Source organism: Triturus cristatus, chromosome 2_2 (assembly GCF_964204655.1).
Source record: "Triturus cristatus chromosome 2_2, aTriCri1.1, whole genome shotgun sequence".
Taxonomy (NCBI): Eukaryota; Metazoa; Chordata; class Amphibia; order Caudata; family Salamandridae; genus Triturus; species Triturus cristatus.
In genome coordinates this window covers 579,491,326-579,518,432 of record NC_140582.1, presented here as the reverse complement: position 1 = coordinate 579,518,432, position 27,107 = coordinate 579,491,326, and the positions used below count along the sequence as shown (strand labels likewise).

At 46.5% G+C, this 27,107-nt stretch overlaps 2 protein-coding genes across 2 annotated transcripts in view; one reads left to right on the top strand and one right to left on the bottom strand.

Annotated features, from left to right (window-relative positions):
• The window catches only part of PPID (peptidylprolyl isomerase D), a 78,799-nt gene extending 69,761 nt beyond the window's left edge, over window positions 1-9,038 (top strand). Inside the window, exon 10 of the mRNA XM_085641731.1 lies at window positions 8,560-9,038. Coding sequence (XP_085497857.1) covers window positions 8,560-8,651 — 92 coding nt within the window. The 3' untranslated portion in view covers window positions 8,652-9,038. The remainder of the gene's footprint in view (window positions 1-8,559) is intronic.
• ETFDH (electron transfer flavoprotein dehydrogenase) overlaps window positions 9,037-27,107 on the bottom strand; it is a 542,885-nt gene continuing 524,814 nt past the window's right edge. Inside the window, exon 13 of the mRNA XM_085641729.1 lies at window positions 9,037-9,496. Within this exon, the coding sequence (XP_085497855.1) occupies window positions 9,333-9,496 (164 nt within the window). The 3' untranslated portion in view covers window positions 9,037-9,332. The remainder of the gene's footprint in view (window positions 9,497-27,107) is intronic.

Here is a 27,107-nt window from a genome sequence, read left to right as displayed (position 1 = left end):
CAGCCAAGTGGAAACTATTTGTAGTCTATTGGCACAGCAATAACTTCAATACCCTAGATGTGTCCATTCAACACATCATATGCTATTTACACTTACAGAGATGCAATCTAGCCTACACGTCTATTCGACTGCACCTTGCAGCCATAGCAGCCTACCTACAAAACAGGCAGCACCTATCACTCTTTAAAGTACCTGCCATAAAAACCTTCATGGAAGGCCTCAAAAGAATAATTCCCCCCAGAGTGCCACCCTCACCTGTGTGGAACCTAAACATCGTTCTCACCAGACTAATGGGGCCTCCCTTTCAACCTCTACACAAATGTGAATTTCAATTCCTAACATGGAAAACTGCTTTTCTTGTAGCCATCACTTCCCTCAGAAGAGTCAGTGAGATTCAAGCACTCGCCATTCAAGAACCTTTTCTGCAAATGCACCATAATAAGGTTGTTCTCCGTACTAATCCAAAATTCCTTCCGTACTAATCCAAAATTCCTCCCTAAAGTCATTTCTCCCTTTCACCTAAACTAATCTGTGGAACTACCCGTATTCTTCTCGCAACCACAGACTGTTGCAGAAAGAGCTCTCCACACACTAGATGTCAAACAAGTCTTACTCTACTACATCGAGAGAACGCAACCTTTTTGTAAAACCAAACTGTTCGTTTCCTTCTCACCACCACATAAAGGCAACCCCATCTCCAAATCTGGGATAGCTAGGTGGATTGTCCAATGCATTCAGATTTGCTACCACAAAGCAAAACGAATGCTATCTGTTCCCCCTAAAGCCCACTCTACACGTAAGATAGGGGCTTCCATGGCATTCTTGGGGAACATCCCCTTGGATATCTGCAAAGCAGCTACATGGTCAACACCGCACACTTTCACTAAACACTATTGTGTAGATGTGCAAACTAAGCAACAAGCTAGTGTGGGCCAGGCTGTACTCAAAACCACTGCAACAGATACTGGTGGTCGCCGCTAAGGATGGGTACTTCTATATAATCTTTGCACAGTGTGTAATCTGCAGCTCATATGCCTCGAACGGCAAATGCTACTTACCAGTATGCATCTGTTCTTTGCATGTAGAGCTGCAGATCTACACACGCCCACCCGCCTCCCTGGCTACCTTGATCTGTTCCAGTTTCTTATTTAGATACAACACACATGGGCATCTTCACTGTTTCTTACTGCGCTCCATCATTTCCCTGCTGGCGAAAAAAAATCTGAGGATGGAGCCGAAGCCCATGCGCAATACGATTCAAAGGAGGAGTCACAAACCTCGTGACTTCCAAAGACTTTCCAAGGGGAAAACAACTACAAACATTCGGGCCCAACACCAGATGGCGATCTATGCACAGCTCTACATGCCAAGAACAGATGCATACTGGTAAGTAGCATTTACCTTTTGCAAACAGGTTTTTAGGTGCTTTCTGTCGCACCTCTGCTTCCTGGCTTGCTATGATGTCCACAAAGTAATGTTTCGTAAAGATGTGTACAGAGGACACTGTAGCTGCTGACAGATGTTTTTCTTTGACACGCTGCTTCTTTCTTCCCCATGGAGTGCACCCATGGCCTTTACTCAAGTGCCACTGCTAATAGGCATCTTTGTATTGGATTAGTCATCTTGCTATAGTTCAATTTGTCACCGGTAAACCCGTGGTTGCTGGGGCGAGAGTGATAAAGAACTGGTCTCTCTTGATTGCTTTTGTTGTCTGAAATACATCACCGCTCTTCTGACATCCAGCATATGTAGTATGCGTTCTGCACGTGACTTTTGATACTGGAAGAAACTTGGTAGCAGTATTTGGTTTACATGGAAGCGTGATACAAGTTTAAGTAGGAATTGGATGAATGGTACCTGCAGTTAGTGCATGCAGCTTTCTCACCCTGTGTAGTGAGGTTATAACAGGCTTCTCCTATAAGTAGCTTCTGAGGTACTGGTAGCTCCAGCTACATTTTAAGGAGCTCTCCTCAGTTCTGCCCAGCCTTCTACATAAGGTTTTGCATGGTTGAATTCATCTACTTATGCCAACATTGAAAAGTGTGTATTTGGGACACATGTTGTATTTTCAGAACTCATAAGATGATGTGGAGGAAAAGGATTGCATTTCCAAAATGTGTGCTGCATTTTAGACTGACTAACATCATTACTATTAACTTGGTTACATTGGCATCGTAGCGATGGTTCTATACTACACATGTAGAGAAATTACACATTGATAAAGCGTTTTTTCTATTATTATTAATGCTGACAAAATGAAGTGCTCACAGTGGACAGAGTAAGGGCTGTAGCTGGCAGAAGCTCAATGCGAATTACACTTTAACAGACAAGTAGATGAAGAGTGCCGACTGACAGCCGAAGTATATATGTGTTCGAGGCATATGAGCTGCAGATTATACACTGTGCATAGATCGCCATCTGGTGTTGGGCCCGGATGTTTGCAGTTTGTTTTTCCTCTTGGAAAGTCTTTGGGAGTCACAAGGTTGGTGACTCCTCCTCTGGTTAGCATTGCGCATGGGCTTCGGCTCCATCCTCAGATTGTTTTTTTCCGCCATCGGGCTCGGATGTAATACTTAGCGCTCCGGTTCCGAACTTCCCAGTTCACCGATCGACGCACAAATCCTCGCTCATCGAGCTTCTTCAAAGATATAAATCATCTAACTCATCTTCTCTTCGGCACTTCTTCGATTCCGGTGGTTGGCGGCCTTAGGGCCTATTCCGGCTCCGGTCTCGGCTGATGGAAAGAACTCCCTTCAAGAAGTGCCCTCGATGTGGGTCCAAGTTTCCCCACACCGATCTCCATGAGGTGTGCAACCTCTGCCTCTCCCCAGAACACGAGGCCCGAGACTGTCCCGCCTGCAAGTCTTTTCGCTCAAAAAAGACCATTCGAGATCACAGGCTAGACGCAACATGGCGCACTCCTCGACCTCCGCTCCAGTCGACCTCTTCGGGGATGACGTCGTAGCTCCGGGACAGCAGGACATCGAACAGGAGGACGACGACTACCTCGTCAGCGCTTCCGAGGCCGACGACTCAGATGTGGAGGACATCACCCCGGCACAGCGGGTCGCGAGTACAATTCCCACGCCAATACCGAAAAAGGCTTCGGTCACACCTTCGCCTCCGGGCCTAGGCAAGACCAAGGACACTGCTTCTCACACCCCACCTTCGGGCCCGGTAAAGAAGCCTATTAAGCCTTCCGGCAGCTCGGGCTCGAGCCAGCCGACCACTGGTGCCGAGAAACACCCTTCGGCACCGAAGAAAAAATCTGCCTCCACCTCCATACCGAACCCGGCACCGAAATCTTCGGTGTCGAATCCGGCGCCGACCAAACACCACAAGACCCTCGGCACTGACACTCCCGTGCCGAGACCTTCTTCGGCACCGACCAAATAAACGAAGGTTCCAAGGAAGCACGGCTTCGACAAACCTAAAAAGCAGTCGGCCCCGAAACCTTCGGCGCCGACCGAACAACCAGTGTCACAGGAGCTTTTCACACCGGATCCTTTGCAAAAAACCCTCACCAAGGATCCAAAGACTGGACACTTGACATGGTCTTCAAAAAAGAGACACTTGGACAAGCCAGCTTCTCCACCTCTAAAGAAAAAGGACATTGCTACCTCTCCTTTCAGGGTGCCTTCCCCACCTCCTCCACCTCATCGTTCCCCCACCTTGTCGCCTGTCCCAGACGATTTGGGGACCCTTACTATGAGCCAGCAGATGTGCCACAAGATCCCACCCCTACTGGATCTCCAGACCCATGGGATGATTATAACAATCCGGACATCCCAGATGTCCCACAGGATGACCTTTATCCATCTAGGCCATGCCCTCCATCCATCTAGGCCATGCCCTCCTGAAGATTCCCTTGGTTTTCACCATTTATTACAACGGGCGGCACACTACCACGGGTGGAGTTACATACCGACCCAGTGGAGGAGGATTTTCTCCTAGATACCTTTGACGATACACATAGGTCCACTACCATTCTACCTATGTTAAAGGGCGTAATTAAACATGCCCCTGAGGTTTTTAAAGACCCAGTCAGGGCCAGGGTCCTAAACCCTCGGATAGAGAAGAAATACAAAGCCGCCCCCACAGACCCTTCTTACATTAAAGGCCCTGCACCATTAGATTCCCTAGTGGTATCTACAGCTAGGAAGCGCTCCAATTCTCCGGCGTCAAGCGAGGCGCCCCCACCTGACAGAGTCCAAGCTCCTAGATGCGCCAGAGAAGCGCACTGCGTCACAAGCGGCCAATATATGGCGTATTGCCAATACGCAAGCACTGTTGGCCCGATACGACAGTGCGCATTATGATGAGCTAGAGACCATCATGCACCATCTCCCTGAAAAGTACAAGACTAGGGCTAATGAACTTATTCAAGAGGGAAAAACAATAACCAATACCTCGATACGATGTGCCCTAGATGCAGCAGATACAGCCTCCAGGGCCATAAACACTGGTGTCCTTCTCCGTCGCCATGCCTGGCTCAGGGTTTAAACCAGAGGTTCAAGCCTCTATATTAAATCACCCATTCGACCAAGATCATCTATTTGGCCCTAAAGTAGACGAAGCCCTCGAAAAAATGAAAAAAGATAGACACGGCGAAATCTATGGGAGCCCTACAGACACAGACTCCCAGGCGCTCCTTTCGCCGTTATTCCTTTCGGGGCACGGGCAGAGGCTACTCCTCTGACAGTGCATCCACGTCCTATAAATCCCCTCCTCAGTCTACCTTCACGAAGGGTTATCAAAGAGGCGGATACAGAGGCAATAATAATAAGGGCAGAGGCAAAACAAATACCGCCCGCTCTGCCACACCTCCTGCCCAATGACTTTCCCCCGCTCCCTCCAGACCATTCCACTCCGGTCGGAGGCAGACTACAACATTTCCTTCACGTCTGGGAGACAATCACCTCAGACAGATGGGTGACACAAATTATTCAGTCAGGGTATTGCCTAGAATTAACATCTACACCCCCCAACATTCCACACAGGCATCGCCCTATGTCGCAAGAACATACTGCGCTACTAACACAAGAGGTGATCTCCCTCCTGCAAAAAGGAGCAATAGAGCAGGTCCCCATAAATCAACAAAATTTAGGGGTCTACTCCCTGTACTTTCTAATTCCAAAGACGGACGAGACCCTACGACCTATCTTAGATCTCAGACCTCTAAACACCTACATTCATTCAGACCATTTTCACATGGTAACCCTCCAACAGGTTCTTCCACTTCTCTCCCAGAACGATTTTCTCACCACTCTGGACTTGAAAGACGCGTACTTTAACATCCCAGTACACCAGTCTCACAGAAAGTACCTCAGGTTTGTGGTATACGGACAACACTACCAGTTCAAGGTGCTCCAGTTCGGGGTAACAGCACCAAGGGTTTTCACCAAGTGCCTGGCAGTAGTGGCTGCACACCTCAGAAGACAGCACATTCACGTCTTCCCCTATCTGGACGACTGGCTGATAAAAGCCACGTACTACCAACTGTGTGTGCAACATACCGCCGCTACGGTCCAACTACTTCACCAGCTAGGTTTCACAGTGAACCATCAAAAATCCCACCTGGTACCATCACACACAAAACAATATCTTGGAGCCACCATAGTCACCTCAAAAGCCATAGCCTATCCCAATCCTGCCAGGATTGCAAAAATACAGGCGCTGCGTCAAAAATTCCTATGTCAACACTCTCTCCCAGCAAGAGTGTTTATGCAGCTCATAGGGATGATGGCCTCTTGCATCTTTATAGTGCCCCATGCAAGACTCCAAATGCGCCCACTCCAAGAGTGCTTGGCGCGCCAGTGGAACCAGGCCCAGGGAAAACTGACAGATCTGGTGTTGGTAGACGGTCGCACCCATCGCTCTCTGCAGTGATGGAACACCACAAACCTTTCCAGAGGTCGACCGTTCCTGGACCCGGTCCCACAAATAATCCGAACGGCAGATGCATCGCTCTCCGGCTGGGGAGCTCATCTGTTACATCTCACAGCACAGGGCACATGGACGCCGCAACAGAAGTAACTCCACATCAACCATCTGGAATTATTGGCGATCTTCCTCGCCCTAAAATCCTTCCAGGCGCAGATTTCAGGCAAGGCAGTCCTCATTCGCACAGACCACATGACGGCCATGTACTACATTCAAAAACAGGGGGGCACACACTCTCCACAGCTCTCTGTTAGCACAGAGCATATGGAGATGGGCAATTCCACAAAAGATTTTTCTTCTAGCCCAACACGTCCCAGGAGTACAAAACACCGTGGCAGATCTACTGAGCAGGCAGACACAGCAGATCCACGAGTGGGAACTTCACCTACAGGTTCTTCACCTGTTCTTTCAGAAGTGGGGGCATCCACACATAGACCTATTCGCCACCCACGAAAACAAAAAATGCCCAAGCTTCACCGCCAGATATCCACACCCATTGTCCGAAGGCAATGAGATATGGATGAACTGGTCAAACAAATTTGCATACGCTTTTCCACCTCTCCCGCTAATTCCATTAGTGGTGCGAAAGCTACAGCAGCATTCCCTAACTCTGATCCTAGTAGCTCCAACATGGGCCAGACAACCGTGGTACACCACACTGCTAGAACTCTCAGTAGTACCACACCAAAAGCTACGCCTCTCGCCATGCCTCCTAACCCAGAACCATCGAGAGATCAGGCACCCGGACCCAGCTCAACTCAACCTTGCTATCTGGCTCCTGAGGTCCTAGAATTTGGATACCTTAACCTTCCCCCTGATTGCATGAACATTATCAGGGAAGCTAGACGCCCTACTACTAGGGCGTGCTATGCAGCAAAGTGGAACAGATTTGTTGTTTACTGCCACAACAACGCAATCAATCCTTTAAATGTATCCATACAGCACATTATATGTTATTTACTCCATTTACAAAGGTGTAACCTAGCATATACTTCCATTCAGTTACACCTCGCTGCAATTGCTGCCTATTTACAAAATAGGCAGCACCTTTCACTTTTCAAAGTGCCTGCCATCAAAGCCTTTATGGAAGGCCTCAAAAGAGTAATTCCACCCAGAGTGCCACCCTCACCTGTTTGGAACTTGAATATAGTCCTTACACGGTTAATGGGACCCCCTTTCGAACCATTACATAAGTGCGAGCTGCAATTTCTCACATGGAAAACCGCTTTTCTAGTGGCCATCACTTCCCTCAGAAGAGTTAGTGAAATACAGGCACTCACTATACAGGAACCTTTTCTTCAGATGCATCACAACAAGGTTGTACTCCGCACCAATCCCAAATTTCTACCCAAAGTCATTTCTCCATTCCATCTAAACCAGTCAGTAGAATTACCAGTCTTTTTCTCGCAACCCCAAACAGTTGCGGAAAGAGCCTTACACACACTGGATGTTAAAAGGGCTTTACTTTACTACATCCAGAGAACACAACCTTTCAGAAAAACCAAACAGCTATTTGTTTCCTTCTCCCCACCACACAAAGGCAACCCTATTTCCAAATCAGGGATAGCTAGGTGGATTGTAAAATGCATACAGATTTGCTACCACAAAGCAAAACGAACGCTATCGGTTCCCCCTAAAGCCCACTCTGCAAGGAAGATGGGGGCTTCTATGGCTTTCCTAGTGAACATACCACTAGATGACATCTGCAAGGCAGCGACATGGTCAACACCGCACACCTTCACAAAACAATACTGTGTAGATGTGAAAACCAAGCAACAACCTAGTGTGGGCCAAGCTGTACTAAAAACACTGTTTCAAACGACTGCAACGGATGCCGGTGGTCGCCGCTAGGGTTGGGTACTGCTATATAATCTATGCACCGTGTATAATCTGCAGCTCCTATGCCTCGAACGGAATATGCTACTTACCAGTATGCATCTGTTCTTGGCATGTTGAGCTGCAGATCTATACACGCCCACCCGCCTCCCCGGCTACCTGTATCCGTTCCAGTCTTCTCTAATTTAGATACAATACACATGGGTTTCTTTACTGTTACTACTACGCTCCATCTTTCCCTGCTGGCGAAAAACAATCTGAGGATGGAGCCGAAGCCCATGCGCAATGCTAACCAGAGGAGGAGTCACCAACCTCGTGACTCCCAAAGACTTTCCAAGAGGAAAAACACACTGCAAACATCCGGGCCCAACACCAGATGGCGATCTATGCACAGTGTATAGATCTGCAGCTCTACATGCCAAGAACAGATGCATACTGGTAAGTAGCATATTCCTTATCTGTTTTTTAAACAAAAGGCCGGCAAAATGGTTTAAGTGGCATCTAGACAACCTTAAAAAAATAAAAATAAAAAAAAATAAAAATAAACATAGACCTGGCTCAAATTTGAGCGAATAATGGGATATCTTATTTTGGATCTGCACACGCAAAATATATCCCATATTCTGTCTAGCCATGCAATTGAAACCTCTTTGTATTGAAGGTAATGACATGCAAGATAATGTTTATCGCAATGCCAATAAAGAGGTTGAAATAAATATGCAGGATTGTTTTCCACCAGGTTTGTAACCATTTTGATTTTTTTTTTTTTTTTTTGGGCAGCCATCAGTGCGGAACTAATTCGGGTCAAGCAGAAAATGAAGGAGCAGAAGGAAAAAGAAAGGGCCGTATACACTAAAATGTTTGCTTCGTAGTGGAAAATGTGAATTTTTGTTATTGATTATTACGCACTGGTTACCCGTTGCAGAGGCCTTCACAGCAGCTGATAGCAGATGGCTTCAACCTAACTTTTGTCATTGGTTTGTCACAGTACACCAAAAAATCCTGTTTAAGAATATATAGATACTGTTGTGTTAACAGTCACAATGTTTACAACTTACAAACTCAGTCTGTTTTTCCCATACCTCTTAGTAAAACATGACTGTTATGAAATTAATGTGATTTCCTTTTATGATTTTTAGTAGTTTTATTTATAGTTTGACCATTTTAAATGCAGACAATGTATTCATGTTACTGTACACTGGTTATGTTTTCGTAACACTGTCAGTAATTGGAAAATTAATAAAAAGAAATGCAGTATATCTTCACAGGTAGTTTATTTCAGTACAAACATACATTGTTTGCATGTATTCACCTACAACATTAATTTCCGAGGCTTCACTTACAACAACCTAGCGCCTGCAATTTGTAAATAGCTGTCATGTTTAATTAAAAAAATACATATGTTTACCATCACAATTTAAACTGTACAGACCCCAGTCAATTTGTGGACTGAAAGTTTATTTACAGCACTACAGAGTCATTAAAGGCAGAATGTTGGAACAAGGCCCAACAACTTAAAGGCATTCGATGTTTTACCACCTTCCTTCCATAGTTCACATGCCGTTGTAAGCAGGACCTCCACCACCTTCAGGAACTACCCAGTTAATATTTTGGCTGGGATCTTTAATGTCGCATGTCTTGCAGTGAACACAGTTCTGGGCGTTAATTTGTAACCGTGACCCTTCACCAGATTCTAGAGGCACATATTCGTACACACCTGTGGAGGAAGGAAGAGCAGTTATTTATTTCATATTTACATTTATATTGTGTCCATATGTTTTAAATCAGTGACCAAGAATATCAAGTTATGTACTTTCGGTAACGCCTTTTCTGCTAGAGACTTTTTCCTCAGATTCCTCACCTTGCAAATTTCCCCTGGTGCTAGAGTTGGATCTGCAAACTTTCATAGCAATTCCCTTGCACCCAATAATAATCCAAGTTATTGGCTAACAAAATCAGAACTAGCAACCTTTTGGTAGCAGATCAGACATATATAGTGCAAACAAGACCACTAGGGGTAGCACAGCGCTTTATATATTTACACAGGTAAACAGATGGTGTAGAGTTGTAACCTAAAGAGCGATATTAACTGCAAAAAAAGTACACTAATGGATAAGACCAATCGAATGGCTCATCTGAATGGAGGACATGTAGTTAGTCATTGTAGTCATAGGATCTGGTCAAGATGGATACAGACGCTGGAAAAGTATGAATTGAAGTTGTTGCTTGAGAATGACATGCAGGAATCTCCCTGCTGGTTGGAGTGATTTAGTCCCAGACTGTGGGAGCATTTTCCATGAGATTGGTACAGAGTTGGTTTTAAAAAAAATTAAGAATGGGTTTCAAGTACGAGGAAGTCGGTGCTCCTTAGGCAACAGGATCCTCCTGACATGACAAGTTTGTGTCTCGGGTATTTTAATTTCCTACCATTTTGTGTCTTGTGGACAAAGCAGGCCAGCTTGAAAATTGTACTGACTTCTATTGGGAACACATTCCAAGTGATTCGGACAGGGAGATCTGATCTGACCTGGAGGTGCCTCATACCAGTTAAGCTAAAGCATGGACGGCTGCATTTAGAGGAGTCTAGTTGACTGGATTAATCTGGACAGAAAGGAGTTTCCATAGTAAAACCTCACAAGTACTAGTGACTAAAATCATCCGCGCGTATCAAACACCTTCTCCTCTGAGGAGTCCAATTAGGTAAATGCTTGCTCCTTTGGACCGAGGGTTTTTCAAGTGAAGATTTAGATTCTTGCCCAGGATAAAGGCTAAAGATTTACCACTCTGCAATAAAGGGGTTGCAGTTTTGAGGGATGAAACCAGACTTGCACTGGCATGTCACTGTGGAGCGGGGGGAGTACAATGAATTCAGTTTTCAGGGGATTTTTGGATGGTGAAGTGTTAGAGGCATAAAAGCATTGCTAAGGATGTCTGACAGATCTGCTATGCCCTCTGGAAAAGCAACTTTCAAATACAAATGAGTTCCGTCGTCATACACATGTAAGGCTCATTTAGCTGGTCTCGGGAGGCAGCTGACTGGCTCCTTGTTTAGACTGAAATGTCTAGGAGAAGATTTATCCTATTGGGGATGCCTTGCTGATGTTGCAAGGGAGCGGAGAGAGCAGAAATAAGTTACTTGCCTGTAACTGTAGTTCTCCAGTATTGGAAGCTTTCATAGATTCACATGCTTGAATCATTCCCCGTTGTCATGATGGGAGTCCCAAGTACTTAAAATAATAATCGTAGTAGTAGGCTTAGTCATAATACACTAATGGGTATAGACTAAAGAAGGCCTAGGCCTCTTAGTTAAATAACCTATCACATTCCTTATAAAGAAAAGGACAAATTTTGCCTCAACCAATTGGCATCAATCACCCTATAGAACACTCCTGAGGGAAGCTCAGAGCCTCAGATTTTCGAGCACAAGTGCTATATACAACCTGTTCAGACATTTAAGGTGAGCTACCCCTTGGGAAGGAGGGTGGGTCGCATGTGAATCTATGAAAGCTTCCAATACTGGAGAACTACAGATACAGGTAAGTAACTTATTACTCCAGTTTTGGAATTTACATAGATTCACATGCTTGAATCAGATTAGCAAACCGTTTGGTAGCATGTTTACCATCGTTTTGAAGCTTAACAGGAATCTGAACAGTGTAACCTGCAAGCAATCACCAAACAGTATAAAAGACATAACCAGTTACCGAAAAAAACTTCTATAAAGCGTTCAAAACAACCAAATTACTTTATGGAAGTGTGATACAGTTGAAAATACGTAGGAGGGTAGACGCGGATGGTTCACCCTAATGGAACAGATGCTGAAGTACTGCCTGACCCACTGCTGTGTCATTGAAAACTGTTAAATCCAAACAGTAGTGCCTGGTGAAAACGTGTCTATTCTTGCACGTTGCTGCCTGGCAAATTTCCGAAAGTGACACCATCGCAAATTAAGCTGTAGATGTTGCCACTGTCCTCATGGAATGGGCTGGGACTCTTGCAGACAGAGGTCTGCCTGACTTTTGATGACAAAATTGTATTGCACTTGTGATCCAGCTGGAAATACTCAGTTTGGAGAGCGGGAAACCTTTTCTTGGTGCACTGTATGCCCCAAATAGTTGAGGTCTTACAGAAAGATTTTGTCCTATCTAAATAAAACTTTAGGCAACATTTGACGTGCAATGAATGCAAAGTTCTCTCTGCCGATGTCGTAGGATTCGGGAAGAAAGTTTTTAGTACCAATGGTCGTTAAGGTGGAAATCAGATGGCACCTTGGAAATGTTCGGAGCAGAACTCCATCTGACCTAAACTGCAAGAAAGGTTCCTTTATTACAAAAGCCTGCATTTCACTGACGTTTCTGGCTGAGGTCAAAGCAAGTAGTAAAGCCAACTTCCAGGATAGGAACTGGATTCCTGCAGTGTGAATTGGTTCAAAAGGAGTTTTCATTAATTGTGAAATAACTGTGTTCAATTGCCAGGCGGGCGGTCTTACAGGGGGAAACACTTGAAAGAGCCCTTTGTGGAACTCTTTAATTACTCTAGACATCCATAGAGGTGAAGATGATGATCTTCTGTAACTGGAAATGGCCGCTAACTAAACTTTTAATCGCACTATGTGCCAAACCTGATTTTGTTAGAGGCAGAAGGTAAGGTAGGATCTGTTCTGGAGAGGAAGAGCGTGGATGTATACTCTCCCAATGGCATCAGATGCTGAAACGCCTCCACTTGAGGCGGTACGTCTTGTTGGTACTGTCTGCCCTTGCTTTGGCTAGGATATCATGGCATTCACTAGAAATGTTTGTGTCTGAACTCATTGTATTCAGGAGCCAAGCTGACTCATGCAGGCTCTTGAGGTCCGGGCGTAGTATCTGCCCAGGTTCATGGTCAGGAGATTGGGAATAACGAAGTTTGAAGTGTGGGACCTGCGATAGGAGAAGCAGTTCTATGTACCTGTGTTGACGTGGCCATGCTGGAGCCATGAGGATCAGTTGGCATGGTTCGATCTATACTTTCTCAGGACTCTTGGAAGAAGAGGAATAGGAGGAAAATCTAAGCAAAGATGCTGGACCATGCAATTGAAAAGGCATTTCCCCATGACCTCTGTTGGGGATGCCAACTTGCATAGTGCTGGCATTTGCAGTTCTGGGGAGATGCAAACAAGCCGAAGTCCTGTGTGCCCCAGTGCAGGAATACGTTCCTCAGGGTTTGGTGGTGCAGCTCCCATTTGTGACATGATGTCAGTCTGCTTAGCGTGTCCGCCATCGTGTTCTGTTGTCCTGGAACATGTTCTCTTGGAGGCAGATTCTGTGATCTATGGCCCATTTCCACAACTTTTGGGCTTCCTTGGAGAGATTGCATGCCACCTTGCTTGTTTATATAGTGCATCGTCGTGGTATTGTCCGTTGGGACTAGCACTAATATTCTGTATCCTGGGAAGAAAAGCCTGGAGGGCTAGATGCACAGCCTTCAGCTCTTGCAAATGTATATGAGATTGAGTTTGATGCAACTATCTGCTTACTTAGAGGTATGGGGAGCTTCCCTTCAAGAGCTCCAAGGACGCATCTGTTGTGATCACCAATGGTGTGGCTTCTTGATGCATTGACATTCCTACCGATAAATGGTCTGTGTCTAACCACCACTCTAGGGCCTTCACCATACGTGGAGTTACTCTGAGGATGTTGTCGAAGGAGCCTACTGACTGTACCCACTGTTTGTCCAGCTCCTCCTGAATGAGCGCATCCTGAGATGACAAAACTGGATCAGTGGTGTGCATGAAGACATCATCCCTAAAAGGGATTTGAAAAGTTGGACCGAAAGAGACTTTTTTTAATGGAATTTGCCAGAACGAGAAACCGCCGCTGACGTTCCTCTGCAGGATATGCTTTTAAGCAGACCGTGCACTCCCACGGCACCAAACTGCTTGGAATAAAACATCTCTGCCAAAGAGCCCCTCATAGGGAGCCTGTCGGGTATTGCAGCGCCGACCTGACGAGGAGCAAGCACTATGATGAAGCATGCCACCCAGCTGGCTGGGTGTGAGGGCCCTAATTCCAAAAGGAGGAATCCCTTTTTTCCTCCGCCATTAAGGGATAGCATGCCTTCATTATTCTAACACCTTCCTCCCAGATATAATCAATTATGGGAATAGCTCTAACTGACTTACGAAATGGTTCTTTGAAGTCACATAAGAAGCAGTCTGCTTGTTTGGAAGGCATTGGTATGGCAAACCTTTTTGCTGCATGCTCCAACAAATTGTGAAATCCCCCAATATCTAATGGGGGAAAACATCCTGTAGACATCCCATTCGGAAGCTATATCATTAAGATCTCCTTCCTCATCCGAAGAGGCTGGTTCCTGGAGGGGAACAAATTGTGGAGTATTCGGCACCAAAAGCACCGTAGGAGCACAAACTCTTGCTGGCGATGTCACCCGAGGAGGAGTGGGTACATTAAACTGGTCGGAAGGTGGGATGCGCTGCCTATAGTCCTGCAGCATAAACTGAAAATCAGCTAGTAATGCAGATGGCATTGTGACCATTTCTTCATGATACTGCTGATGTTGTTTAGGCTGGGTAAAATAGGCTTGACCATAGTATTGCTCATCATCCTCATCTGGCTGGCACTTCACGTGCAATTCTGACAGGCTATAGAGACCACCTTCTTCAGAATCTCCCTCCTCTAAAAGGTGAGTGGATAAAAGAGTAATTTTACTGGGGGAGGTGTGTTCAGGTGGGAATTCCGAAGGCAGAATCTTTTTTTTTTTTTTTGGTGTAGCCAGCTCTAAAGATAAAACCTTTGTCTATTGCGTCGACGGCAGTGTCTTCCCTTTCACAGTTTTTAAATGTACTTGCTGTAGGTGGTGACAACAGAGGGGGCTTCGTTGTCACCTGTGGAGTCGTTTACGGAGGGGACTTCGTCGACACCAGTTACTTTAACTTTGACACAACGTGTCAGTCGACGCTGGTACACTCTAAGACAGCGATGACCTCGCCGACCGCTGCTGCATCAACCTTTTTTCCGTCGGTGATGTTGACTGATCTAGTCTATGATATTTTCTTCGACGTAGCCTGCTTCGACGAGTGCTTCAACTATGTCAACCTCCTTGTGAGATATTAAGGAAATGGTCGATGAAACCGGACCTCGTGTCGACTATGTCAAGGTTGTCGATGAGAGAGCCATAGAGCATGTTGTCGACGTGCCAGAAATGCATCCTCTTGTCGACATAGCTGGGATACTTTTCTTCACTGACTGAGAACTCCCTGATGGAATGTCAGAAGTAGGTTTCTTTAAAGTCAGTTTAAGTTCCGCAGGAGGTGTTTTTGGTTCAGAAACAGCCTTTGGCTGTCCTTTTATATGTAGAGGTGGACTGGTCACTCTTCGGAGTCTGACACAGGGTCTGATCTAGTTTTCAATTTCTGAAACCAGGTGAGAAGACGTCCTTCCCTGCCTCTAAGGGTATTATTTGAAAAAAATGCAACACATCTGACGCCTAATGAGATTGATCTAGGCAGTAGGTGCAATTTATGTGAGGATCATCAACAAAGTCTTTTCTTCAGGCAAGTGGCACATTCTCTGAAGATAGCGTTCTTAGCCTTGTCAGACATAGTCCTGATAGCATGAAGACCCACCAAAAGTAGGAAACAGAAAGATGTTCAAGAAAAAATCATAACATTGTACTTTCCTTTGTAGATAAAGTCCAAAATCCTTCATCAGATGAGAAAGCTGAGCAGAGCTCAGAGGAGACTCCCTAGCCAACGTGCGGTAGAAAATCTGAGGCTCTGAGCTTTCCTCAGGAGGGTGATTGATGCTGATTAGTTGGGGCAAAATCTTGGTCCTTTTCTTTAAAAGGACTATGCTTGGTTATTAAACTGAGGCCTAGGCCTTCTTTAGTCCATACGTATTCGTGTTTTATGGCTATTTACGTCTACTACTAAGTACCGGGGACTGCCATGACGACAGAGGAATGATTCAAGCATGTGAATCTATGAAAGTTCCAATACTGGAGTAATTTGCCATTTTTACTTATTATGAACAATTAACTAGATAGGATTCAAGCCATCGAAGGACTGTGCCACTGATTTCCCCATCTGGTCTATGATTTGAAAGAAGGAGGCAGGACTGAATGTGTTCAATGTTGTGTTGCTGACCGTTCAAAAGGCACAATTCACCATAGTGTAGTAAGCACATTGCATCTTGCACTATTTATAACCTAGAACCTGACTGGAAGTCATAAAGCAGATTGTTTAGCTGTTTCTCAACACTGCTTTTAAGGATATTAGAAATGAGTTATGAGGCAGAACTTGTTACGGTCTTCCAGAAATACAGCTATTTTTTGGGTGAGGGAGAGTGTGGGGGTAACTTGGCCAGTATTTAGGCATTAAGACTACCCCTTGAGTCAGCAAGATATTGATTATCCTTGTCAAGAAGGATGATTGCACATTTTTAAAAAATTTGCCGGATCACTTCAGCTAATTCCTAGTGGTTTCATATTATTATGAGCAATGGTCGGATGGTTAGGCCATCTCATTGAAAGATTTGCTTGTTTCTGGTTTAGAGATCCCATGAGGAGACTTGGCTTAGAAGACAAATAAAAATCTCAATTTTTTAATCTTAACAAAAATTGGGGAAAGTTTTCACAATTTTCTTTGTGGGAATTTCAAGTGTGCCTATGAGGTCGGTATGGATTTTTTTTTAATGTAGAAAAGCTTTCAGTGATTTTTGGCTGCTACTCTCCTCATGCCTCAATGTTCTGTTTTTGGCATCCATGGCATTTAATGCACTGAAATATAGGGTTTTGTTTAGAGGATTTTGGCACCACATTCATCCAACCGCTCTAAGTGATTTCCATTCTTGTAATTCTTTACCTCTGGGTGGACCTTGCCTATGGAACTTTAAGAGGCAAGTTATTCTACTATTTCGGTCATGAGAGAATTGTGTTTATCCATGATTCTAGTTTACAACTCTGCTGGGATAACAGAAATAGTGATCGGTTTTTCACCAACGTGCTTTTAGTCAAGTGCTGAAGTTGGGTCCAAGGGGAAAGTAGCAAGCAGATGGCTCTGACCAGCATCTTCTAATCAAATGAACAAATAATGGCAAAAGTTTGCTGGCATATAAAAATGGATATTTAAAGGTCAGGTAAGCGGAGTCTTGAAGTTGGAGGGGTTTTAGCCCCTGCTCAATTTCTTAAATGTGTCCTGCAGAATTTGCTTACATAGTCCAAGATCACAATGTAACTTGGGCAGTAGCCGGACCATCATGACAGTCATGTTTTTCAGCAGCATGATCTGGATTTCCAAATGACATGGCAGTGATAAAGAATGAGGGAGAAGACAGTCTTGCAGCGTGAATCTTTCTGGATTCACTATGCTGTGCATTATTCCGCGGTCTGGTGGTTGGGTCCGGATTCGTAGTCCTTCATTTGTCTTCTTTTGTTTTTTTTGTAGCCCAGGTGGGCGCCAACGTCCCACCATTTGGTGCACCTCTTGTGACGTCGTCCTCCTTCCTGCGGAAGTCCCACCTCGGGGCGCCATCTTAAGATTCTGTTTTTTGGGTCTGGATCTTCACTGTGAAGCTCCAGAGTTTTTTGGCGAAGAAAGAAGAAAAAGCACAAGTTTCATCGAAGAAGACGTTAAGGAAGACTACAGAAAGGAAGAGCAACAAGCCGGGACGACGAAGAAGGAGGAGAACCTCGAGATCTTCGACGTCCAACGGAGAATGCGCACTCAGGGACACTGAGCGCAGGAATGGACAAAACACCTTTTAAATTATGCCGACTGCCACCACAAATACGCGCAGAAGGACCAACATCCGGTCTGCAACCTTTGCCTGCCAGTTGACCACAAGAGCAAGGACTGCAACACCTGTTCGGCCTTCACACCGAAGACGCTCCGGGTGAGAGAGAGACCGAGGAGAGCCAACTACAACATGGAGGGCAAGGGGAAGGCCCCAACACTGTAAGAGCTGGGCCTCTCCACTGACGACTAAGACAACGTCGCCGAAGGACCTGATGACTTCACGGTCGCAGAGACCGATAAGAAAATGTCTGACAAGGTAGGAGAGTCGTCGAGCATTAAACCCTCGACCGGGCCCCGAAAAACAGAGTCAGACTCTCAAAACAGAGTCAAAGTCCTCGAAGGGAACACCGGCGCCGAAAATTTCGACGACCGCGAGTGGATCCAAGGACGAAAGGACTGGCGGATCCTTCGAGAAGGACTCCCAGGTGCCGAAGACCGCCGAAAGGCAAAGGTCGTCGAAGCTAGGCCAAGAAAGTGGGCGTTTGACTTCGAAAGATAAAGTCGCGTCGACACAAGCTCAGACGAAAAGACCGACTCTCGACGTCGAACACGCCTCCGAAATGGAGAAGAAAAAGAGGAGGCTCGAAGCAGAGATAGAGAGCATCCTTTAAAGGAAAAGGGAGTTCGACGAGAAGATGAAAAAATTCACTATCCCAGCGAAACCATCGTCGAGGAACAGGAGGAGTTTGACGCAGAAGAACTGTCGAAGACTCCCGGAGAGGAAGAAGACCTTTACTATGAGGGTGAAGAATATGAGGAACAACAATCTAACTACGGCTCGGCGCCGTCGACGTCGCAGGACCTGGAGTGGCAGGACCTCGACGCCGAAAATCCAGAAGAGCCTGTGGAGACTTAACCTTCGAGGCCTTCGCCGCCAGATGACATAGGGGCTTACAACATGGTAGTCAAAAGCGCGGCTGCAGCTTTTGGTGTTAAATTGGAAGAAGAAAAGCCTAAAGCAGATTTTTTACTGGAGATACTGCTCCCCATCCAAACGAGGAGCCAGTTCCTCCCCATGCTCCAGAGTGTCATGAACCAGGGGAACGAGGCGTTCAAGGACCCAGCAACATGCAGTTCCATCACACCTAGGACTGAGAAAAAATATAAACACTCCTCCCAGGACCCTCCATACATAAAAGGATCTGTCACAGCAGATTCAATCATTGCATCTACTGCCAGGAAGAGGGCTAATGTCCCAGCAACCTCTGGACCACCTCCAGACAAGGAAAGCAGGAGGATGGACCTGACGGGGAGAAAAATAGAGAGAAACACGGCAATGCACTGGCGCATGGCGAACTCCAATGCCCTACTGAACAGGCACCAATACCAACACTGGGAAGAAATGGGGGAACTGATGAAGCACCTCCCGGTGCAATACCAACAAAGAGCTGCGCACCTAGTGGAGGAAGGAAAGACTATAGCTAACGCTTGCCTTAAAACAGCGTTGGATGGAGCAGAAACATCAAGCAGGCTGATGGCAATTGGAATAACAGAAAGCAGGCAAGCCTGGCTCAGGATTTCAGGTTTCAAACAAGAAGTTCAGAACAACATCCTGAACACCCCTTTCAACGGAGAGACGCTGTTCGGGGCACCGGTGGATGAAAAACTCACCTAGCTCAAAAAGGAGAACGAAACAGCAAGGTCCATGGGAGCCCTGCAATTCAGAGGAATGAGAAGAGGTACACCGACATGGAGACCTTACGGAAGAGGAGGAAACCAGCCGGGAACGTCACACCAAACATTCCAGCAGGCCCATCAGGGCGACCATCACGGGCAGCAGGCCCAGCAGAAACAACACTGGCAATACCAGCCTCGGGCCAGTCCTTTCAGAGCAGGGGGAACGGACGAGGCCAGAGACGCAGAGGGGGAGACCAACCCATCTCAAAGTGACTTCACACGGGAAAGAGTGCTCACCCACAAAAACCCTCCGAGGGTGGAGCACAAAAGATCAAAGATGAGAGGGTTACACAGACCAAACGCCAACCAACATGCAACACCAGTAGGTGGCAGACCGAGACGTTTCCTTCAAGAATGGAAAAAGTTAACAGACAAATGGATAATGAACATCATACAGTTCGGATACTGTATAGAGTTGGAAAGGAAACCACCAAACAGAAAAGCAAAGAGGAGGGAGCACTCAGGACAGGAGCTAGTGCAACTCGTAGAAGAAGCACAAGAACTACTCCTAAAGGATGCTATAAAGCCAGTACCTTTCAAAGAAAGGAACAAGGGAGTGTACTCAAACTACTTCCTCGTACCAAAGGTGGACGGAACACTAAGGTCCATCCTGGATCTATGGTTCCTAAACAAGTACGTAAGGACGCAAAAGTTCAAAATGACGTCCCTACAAGAGGTACTGCCGCAAATGAGAGACGGAGACTTCATGTCCACCGTGGATCGCAAAGATGCCTACCTGCACATCCCAATGAACAGGCAGCACAAGGGTCTGTTAAGGTTCGCCATTGGCAAGGAACACTACCAATTCGCAACCTTGGCATTCGGGCTAAAGTCCGCGCCAAGGGTTTTCACAAAATGATTGGCGGCAGTGGCAGCGTACCTGCGGAGGGAAGGGATTCATGTATACCCCGACAACTGGCTAATAAAGGTAAGTTCACGCGAAAAGTGCGAGGAAGACGCACAGCAGGTCACGAACACGCTAACGAAGCTGGGATTCTCAATACACTGGGGGAAATCCTCTATGGAACCAGAACAGGTGAAGATCTTCCTGGGGGCAAAGATCAACACCTTACAGAGAACAGTGATGCCCAGCAACAAGAGAACACTGACCCTGCTGAAGGAGACGCGCCTCTCCCAGAGGTGGCAAGCTCTGACAGTGAGAACAGCGAGCAAGATCATGGGGATGATGGTGTCATGCATTCACCTAGTTCCCAATGTACGCCTACACATGAGGCCTTTGCAGGAATGGCTGCAACCGCAATGGTCACAGGCAAGCGGAAGTTGGGAGGATCTAGTGGTTGTAACGCACGCAGTGCAAGAAGAGATAGCATGGTGGAACAGGGAGAACATAACTATAGGGAAGCCCTTGACACCACCAAACCCAACGATGACCATCACCACAGACGCATCCCAGATAGGATGGGGAGCACATATGGACAAACTCAGAGTGAGGGGTCTGTGGACTCCAGCGGATGCGGTCAGACACATCAACTACCTGGAGTTGAAGACCGTATTCCTAGCCCTGAAAGCCTTCCAGAAAAAACTGTTCAGCCAGAAGGTGTTGATACAAACCGACAACACAACAACGATGTTCTACATCAACAAGCAGGGAGGAACACAATCATTTCCCCTATCCAACCTGGCGCAGGAGATTTGGAGATGGGCCATCCCACTCAAAATAGACCTGCTGGCCATTCACCTACCGGGGAAGGACAATGTGGAAGCAGACTGGCTCAGCAGGCAGACTTCGGCGTCCCACGAGTGGGAGCTCAATGGACAGGAAACGCAAAGGCTATTCAGAACGTGGGGTACACCGACAATAGACCTGTTTGCAACACACCAGAATGCAAAATGCCAAAGCTTCGCATCCAGTAAACCAATCCAAGGGGAATGCCCTATGGATAAGCTGGTCAAAAACATTTACCTACGCTTTTCCACCAATACCGCTGATACACAGGGTACTCAACAAGTGCAGGACCAGCAACATGACGCTGATCCTAGTGGCACCACAGTGGGCAAGACAGTCCTGGTACTCACAAATAGTGGAGATGGCACAGAGACCACCACACAAGTTCAACAAAAGAAAGGACTTACTCTCCATGCAGAACGGAGAGGTTCTACACCCAGAGCCAGAGAGCCTCGGCCTAGCTCCTTAAGACATAGCGTTTGCACACCTTAGGCTACCTCAAAGCACTATGCGAGTGCTCCGGGAAGCAAGGAGACCGACGACACGGAAATGCTATGTGGAAAAATGGAAGAGGTACACACATTGGTGCAGGAGACAAACTGCAAAATAGGATGACAAGGGAATCAACGGTGCTAAGATACCTCACGCACCTACTAAAGGCTAAACCATGGGTCTCCAACCGGTCGATCGCGAGCTACCGGTAGCTCGCCGACCCTCTGGGAGTAGCTCGCGCTGCTGTATAATTATTGAGACGTGATATAAGCTTTTAATTTTGTAGCCCTTCATTCTCTTTGATAGCTATCAGCCCTTGCCCGCCCTCACACGAACCAGCTGTTCTGATTGGCTGAAGGGAGTTTAGCTGGGGCAGGGCGGGCTGGAGAACGTGACGTTTTTCCTCTCTGTCAGGCGCCACCTGTCTTTTCCAGGCTTTGCCCGCGCTTCGCATTTCTTTTCCATTTGGGCCTCCCGGAGCAGCTGCTGTTGTGAGGTAAGTGGGCCCCTGACCGAGCAGTAGCAGAGTTGGTAAAATGGACTCACTGCATGCAAGGCCCTTTCATTTTAACTTTGGCTGCCACTGCACTTTAGATCTGCCTTCGGTTATAAAGCGCAGTGGCAGGCAACGTTAAAATTAGAAGTCCTTTCAGGCACTGGGCCGGTACCGCGGTGGCAGCATATGTTACAATTCAAGGTTCTTGCCTGCACTAATCCGCTCTCACTGACTTTACCACGCTTTAATTTGCCTTCGCGTAGTAGTCAATGAAAGCGGCTCAGTGCATGCAAGTATCTTTGATTTTAACATAGGCTGCCACCGTACTTTACATCTGCATTAAGCAGGAATAAAGCGTGATAGCCAGTGTTAAATTGAAAGTGCTTGCCTGCACTGAACTGCTTTCGCAGTCATGCACAGGCAAATATATAGCGCAGTGTAGTAATCGGTGAACGCTTTTCACTGATTATTACACCACGTTGTATATTTGCCTTTGCATGACTGTGAAAGCTGTTCAGAGCATGCAAGGACCTTTGATTTTAACATCGGCTGCCACAGTGCTTTACATCTGCCTTAACAGTAATAAAGCAAAGTGGCACCCGAGGTTCAAATTAAAAGTACTTGCATAGGGTTTGTGCAGGTGGGGATTAAGGAGTCTACTATCGTTGCAGGTGTGTTGGCCTTTCTATAATGTTCTGTTCAAACAAGACTTCAGGCAAGATGGTTGTCCGGTGCAGGCCTGATCCAGCAGTAGAGTTGAGCTGGTATTTGTATTGAGTCTGACTCTCGTCTTTGCAGACAAAACAAACATATGTTTCCTGGAAATTAGTCTTGGAATAACCAGCTCTTAACCATTCTTCTGATTTCTAGATGAGTCTGAATGGCTCGAACTTTTGCCTGGAATGCATTTCCTAATTTGAAGGCCTGTATGGAGAAAGTATTGCCAACACATGTTATTGTATGCTGGAATTAATATACCCTGTGCTAGCCCGCAACATAAGTTTCTAGGTTGAAAGTATTTGATCAGTTGTGCCTGTAGTGATTTTGTAGGACCTTTACTACTTTATCTTGTCACTACGTGAGTGATGCCGAATAGCTTGGATGAAAACTTATTGTGACTGGTAACCAGTGAGGAGCTTTCAGCAGAGGAGTGTTGTGGGTGTGTATCTTTGTATTGTGCTGCTAACGCCAGGGCCGGCTTTAGGGCAGCGCGACCGATGCCACTGGGTGCTGACTTTGTGTGGAGGCGCTAATATTATGGAAAAGCACTTTCTGCTGCATTCCTGGCCTCCAGCAAATTTCAGACATTAATCAAATTAAGTAGGTGATGAATGTAATTCCTGGAAAGAAAGAGATAGGAGGTTTGTGTAATAATCTGCAAAGGAATTTTTTACTCATCGTAAGGTAGCACAGAGGGTTAATATGTCTGCTGTAAAGAACTTGCAGATCACAAAGTGCATATATAACCTGATGCAAACAGGTCAGTGGGTTACTACTTTTGTCAGAGAGAATATATTGTTGCTAGCTCTTTATGAGTTAAAATCCTAATGTAGAGCAGTGAGCAAGTAACTTATCAAAGAGCTGCTTGAAAACTGCAAAGTACTGGCTGGCTGGACCGTTTTGATTTCCCCCAGTTATTCATTTCCCTAATATTGCAAAAATAGGTTAATTTGGGTAGAAATCAATTATTATTATTAAAGAGAAACCCCCAACCATGCATGGTGTTAAGTTTTAAATTCTTTGTTTCTGCCTCTCCTGACTAAGCACTTTTAAACTATCCTGCCTACCAGTATGGATGACCTGTGACTCCTATACCTTCTTGTCGTCTGTCTTATTTAACATTTGATTGATTGTCTCTGTGTAATCTGTGTGATGTAGTGTTTTGACACCTTATAGGATTGGCGAGATAAAACTAATTAAATGCATCACAGAGAGAGTGGTTATTAAGTATTTTGTTGAAGAAATTAGGCTTAAAGTTAATGAAACGGGGCGTGGGGGGTCTCTTGGAAAAATGCGTGAGTTACTTGGGGTTTAGTAGCTCACGATGATTTTCACTGACCAGAAGTAGCTCTTACTACACAAAAGGTTGGAGACCCCTGGGCTAAACTATGTTCATCCTCACTAAGGGTACACCTCGCAGCGATTGCTGCCTACACACTAGGTGAGATGGGTGAAAGTTTCTTTACATCAAGAGTTGTAAAGAGGTTCCTGGAGGGGGCAAAAAGGATAGCGCCACCAAAAATGATGCCGCCGCCGGCGTGGCACCTCAACTTAGTCCTAACGGAACTTATGAAGGCACCCTTTGAAACCATTCACAAGGCCTCCCTTCAAATGCTAACAATGAAGACAGCCTTTCTGGTGGCAATAACCTCGCTGTGCAGAGTAAGTGAGCTGCAAGCCCTAACGCTGCAAGAGCCCTACATCCAGATACACAAGGACAGAGTCGTAATGAGAACGGACCCACACTTCATGCCGAAGGTGGTGTCGGCATTTCATATGAACCAGACAATACAAATACCAAGCTTCTTTCAGAACCCTACCACAGGCGCAGAAAGGGCACTGCACACTCTGGACGTGAGAACGGCGGTGATGCACTACATTGAGAGAACCAAGGAGCACAGGAAAACTAAGCAGTTTTTTGTGTCCTTCGCAACCAGCTTCCTGGGTAGGCCAGTAACAAAGGGCACCATCGCGTGATGGATCACACTCACGATACAGTTCTGCCACAAACAGGCAGGGCAAGAACTACCAGAAAGGGCACGGGCCCACTCCACAAGGAAGAAGGGAGCAACAATTGCTTTTCTGGCAAACACACCCATTCAAGACATATGCCTGGCGGCAACATGGGCTGCAGTGCACACGTTCACTAACCACTACTGCGTGGATATACAAATGAACAAGGAAGCACAAGTAGGACAAAAGGTGCTTCAACATATATTCAACGACCAACGCTCATCTTCCACCCAGCCGCCACAAAAGTGACAAACCGCTACAAAATCGATGCACAGCATTGTGAATCCAGAAAGATTCACGCTGCAAAACGAATAGTTTCTTACCTGTCGGTGTAGTTTTGCAGCTTGAAGATCTTTCTGGATTCACTAGCGAACCCTCCCACCTCCGCCAGAAAGATGAGGATGGAGCAGGGGGGGGAAGACATGGATTTAGTACAGATTACTGTGCACCATACCCGGCCTCTCCTCACTGAGAAAAAGTTGTTTCTACTATGTTTGGAGTCGAGGTCTTAAGGTAGGGGAAAAACAGCTGTACAACATAATAGACCAGGATTTACTAAGCAATAATGCAGTGCAGCAAAAAAAAAAAAAAAACTATGGGGGGGGGGGGGGGGGGGGGAGGCTGGCGGAGCAGCAAGGAGGCTCTGCCAGCCGCTATACAGATTGGCATGAACCCTACTCCCACTGTCTATCTAATCCTACCTGCACCCACTTCTGCTTGCCTCACACTATCTGGTCTGCCTTGTTCCTGCTGGGGCCCAACCGGGGAACGGAACAGAGATGCACAGAGACTGACCCCCAGGTGCAGCCTAGTAGACAGCTGAGCGGCACGGCATCTGTGGAGCATTCTTTCTCCCTGCTGCCTGTCAGAGATGGCGGGCAACTACTTGACCCCAATCAGGCAGTCTAGGACTGCACAGTGACTCCCAGCGGCTGAGTGGTCGGGCATGACACTGCTGGTGAAATTGATCGTTGATGGCAAATGGCCTTTGTGACTGAGGAGCACCCCGGTGCTGGTACTTTGATCGGGTTGCCAGGGCCTGCGGTGGTGAATCAGGGGCTTTACATTCGCTCCAGGAAGAGTGCTTAAGTTCTTGCTGGGCTCAATTGACTAGGGACACACCACCTGAGAGGGGCTGCCCTGACTTGTGGTCTGGGCACCTCCGTGCTTTGATTCTTCCATGCCTGCCCACACCCTCTTCAACACTCCTGCACGGCCTTGTAGATTCCACAAGCTTCTTTAAAGTGGTCATAGCACGCATGGCATGGCCTATTACTCCCCTCTTGCCATCTTGTAAACTCTGCTGCAACCGGGATCTCTGCGCTGGAAGATGGACAGGCCACATCGAGTGCACAACTCCGAAGCATGGATAGGGTCCTGGAAATCATTAAAACCAAGAACGAAGACTTTGAGGCGAGATCGAGCCGCAATAACATCTGGATTTAAGTCTTGCCGGAATCCACAAACCCAGAGAATGGAGGACAATGTGAAGACCATGCTCCGTGATCTCTTCGGGAAGCACCTCTCCTCAGTATTCATTGTGTAAAGAGCCAACAGTACACTGGCACCCAGATCACCCTGAGACCCATTGTGGCCCACCTGCTCAATTATAAGGTCCGGGATGCAGTACTATGCAGGGCCCAGAGCAAAAGGATACGCACTTCCAGGGAAATACTCTGTTTTACCCAGACTTTACACCCTCCGAGCATGTGATGGGTAGAGAGTCACTTCCAGCCAAACAGCTACTACAGAAGATTGATGTCACCATCGCCCTGCTGTACCCCTCTAAACTGCACATCACATATGATGGTAAAACGCATCACTTCGCGGATCTGTAGGCCGCTCTGAAATTTGCCATAACTAAGTAACATGGCTCGAGCTGCCTGTTGCCATGCACCGAGGAAGGGGGCACCATAGACTACTACTAGTCCTTTTCGACAAAATGACTGACTGCAGCCTGCTAATCTCGTATTCCTGCTGTGCACCTACGTGTTGTCCTTTCTTTGGATACCTTTTGGATACCGTCTGACCGAATGGCTAGGGCCCCTTTCTTCACTTGCTGGCCCATGGAATGGTTTACTGGGCATATTTGCCCCATTAGCCACTCAGTCTATTTCAGACCGGGAAGTTGGCCCGACTCACCTCCGCCTCCCAGGATAACTCCTCTACAAGAATTTATACATGAGAAGGGGGGGGGGGGGGGAGACACGGGAGGGTTTCATGCATTCTGCACTGTTTGGGTGCAGAAGTGAGAGGGGGTTGGTTATTGGGCTAATGTTTAATCTTGTTTGCTGTAGTGCTGTTTGCGCTAGGGCTACATATCTCACATACATGTGCTGAGATTACACCCTATTCACACACTGCACAGCTGAACTCTATCCCATCCAATCCTTGTATTACCATGTACGCGCATCTGCTCTCTACTTTCATAGTGCCATGACCGCTACAAT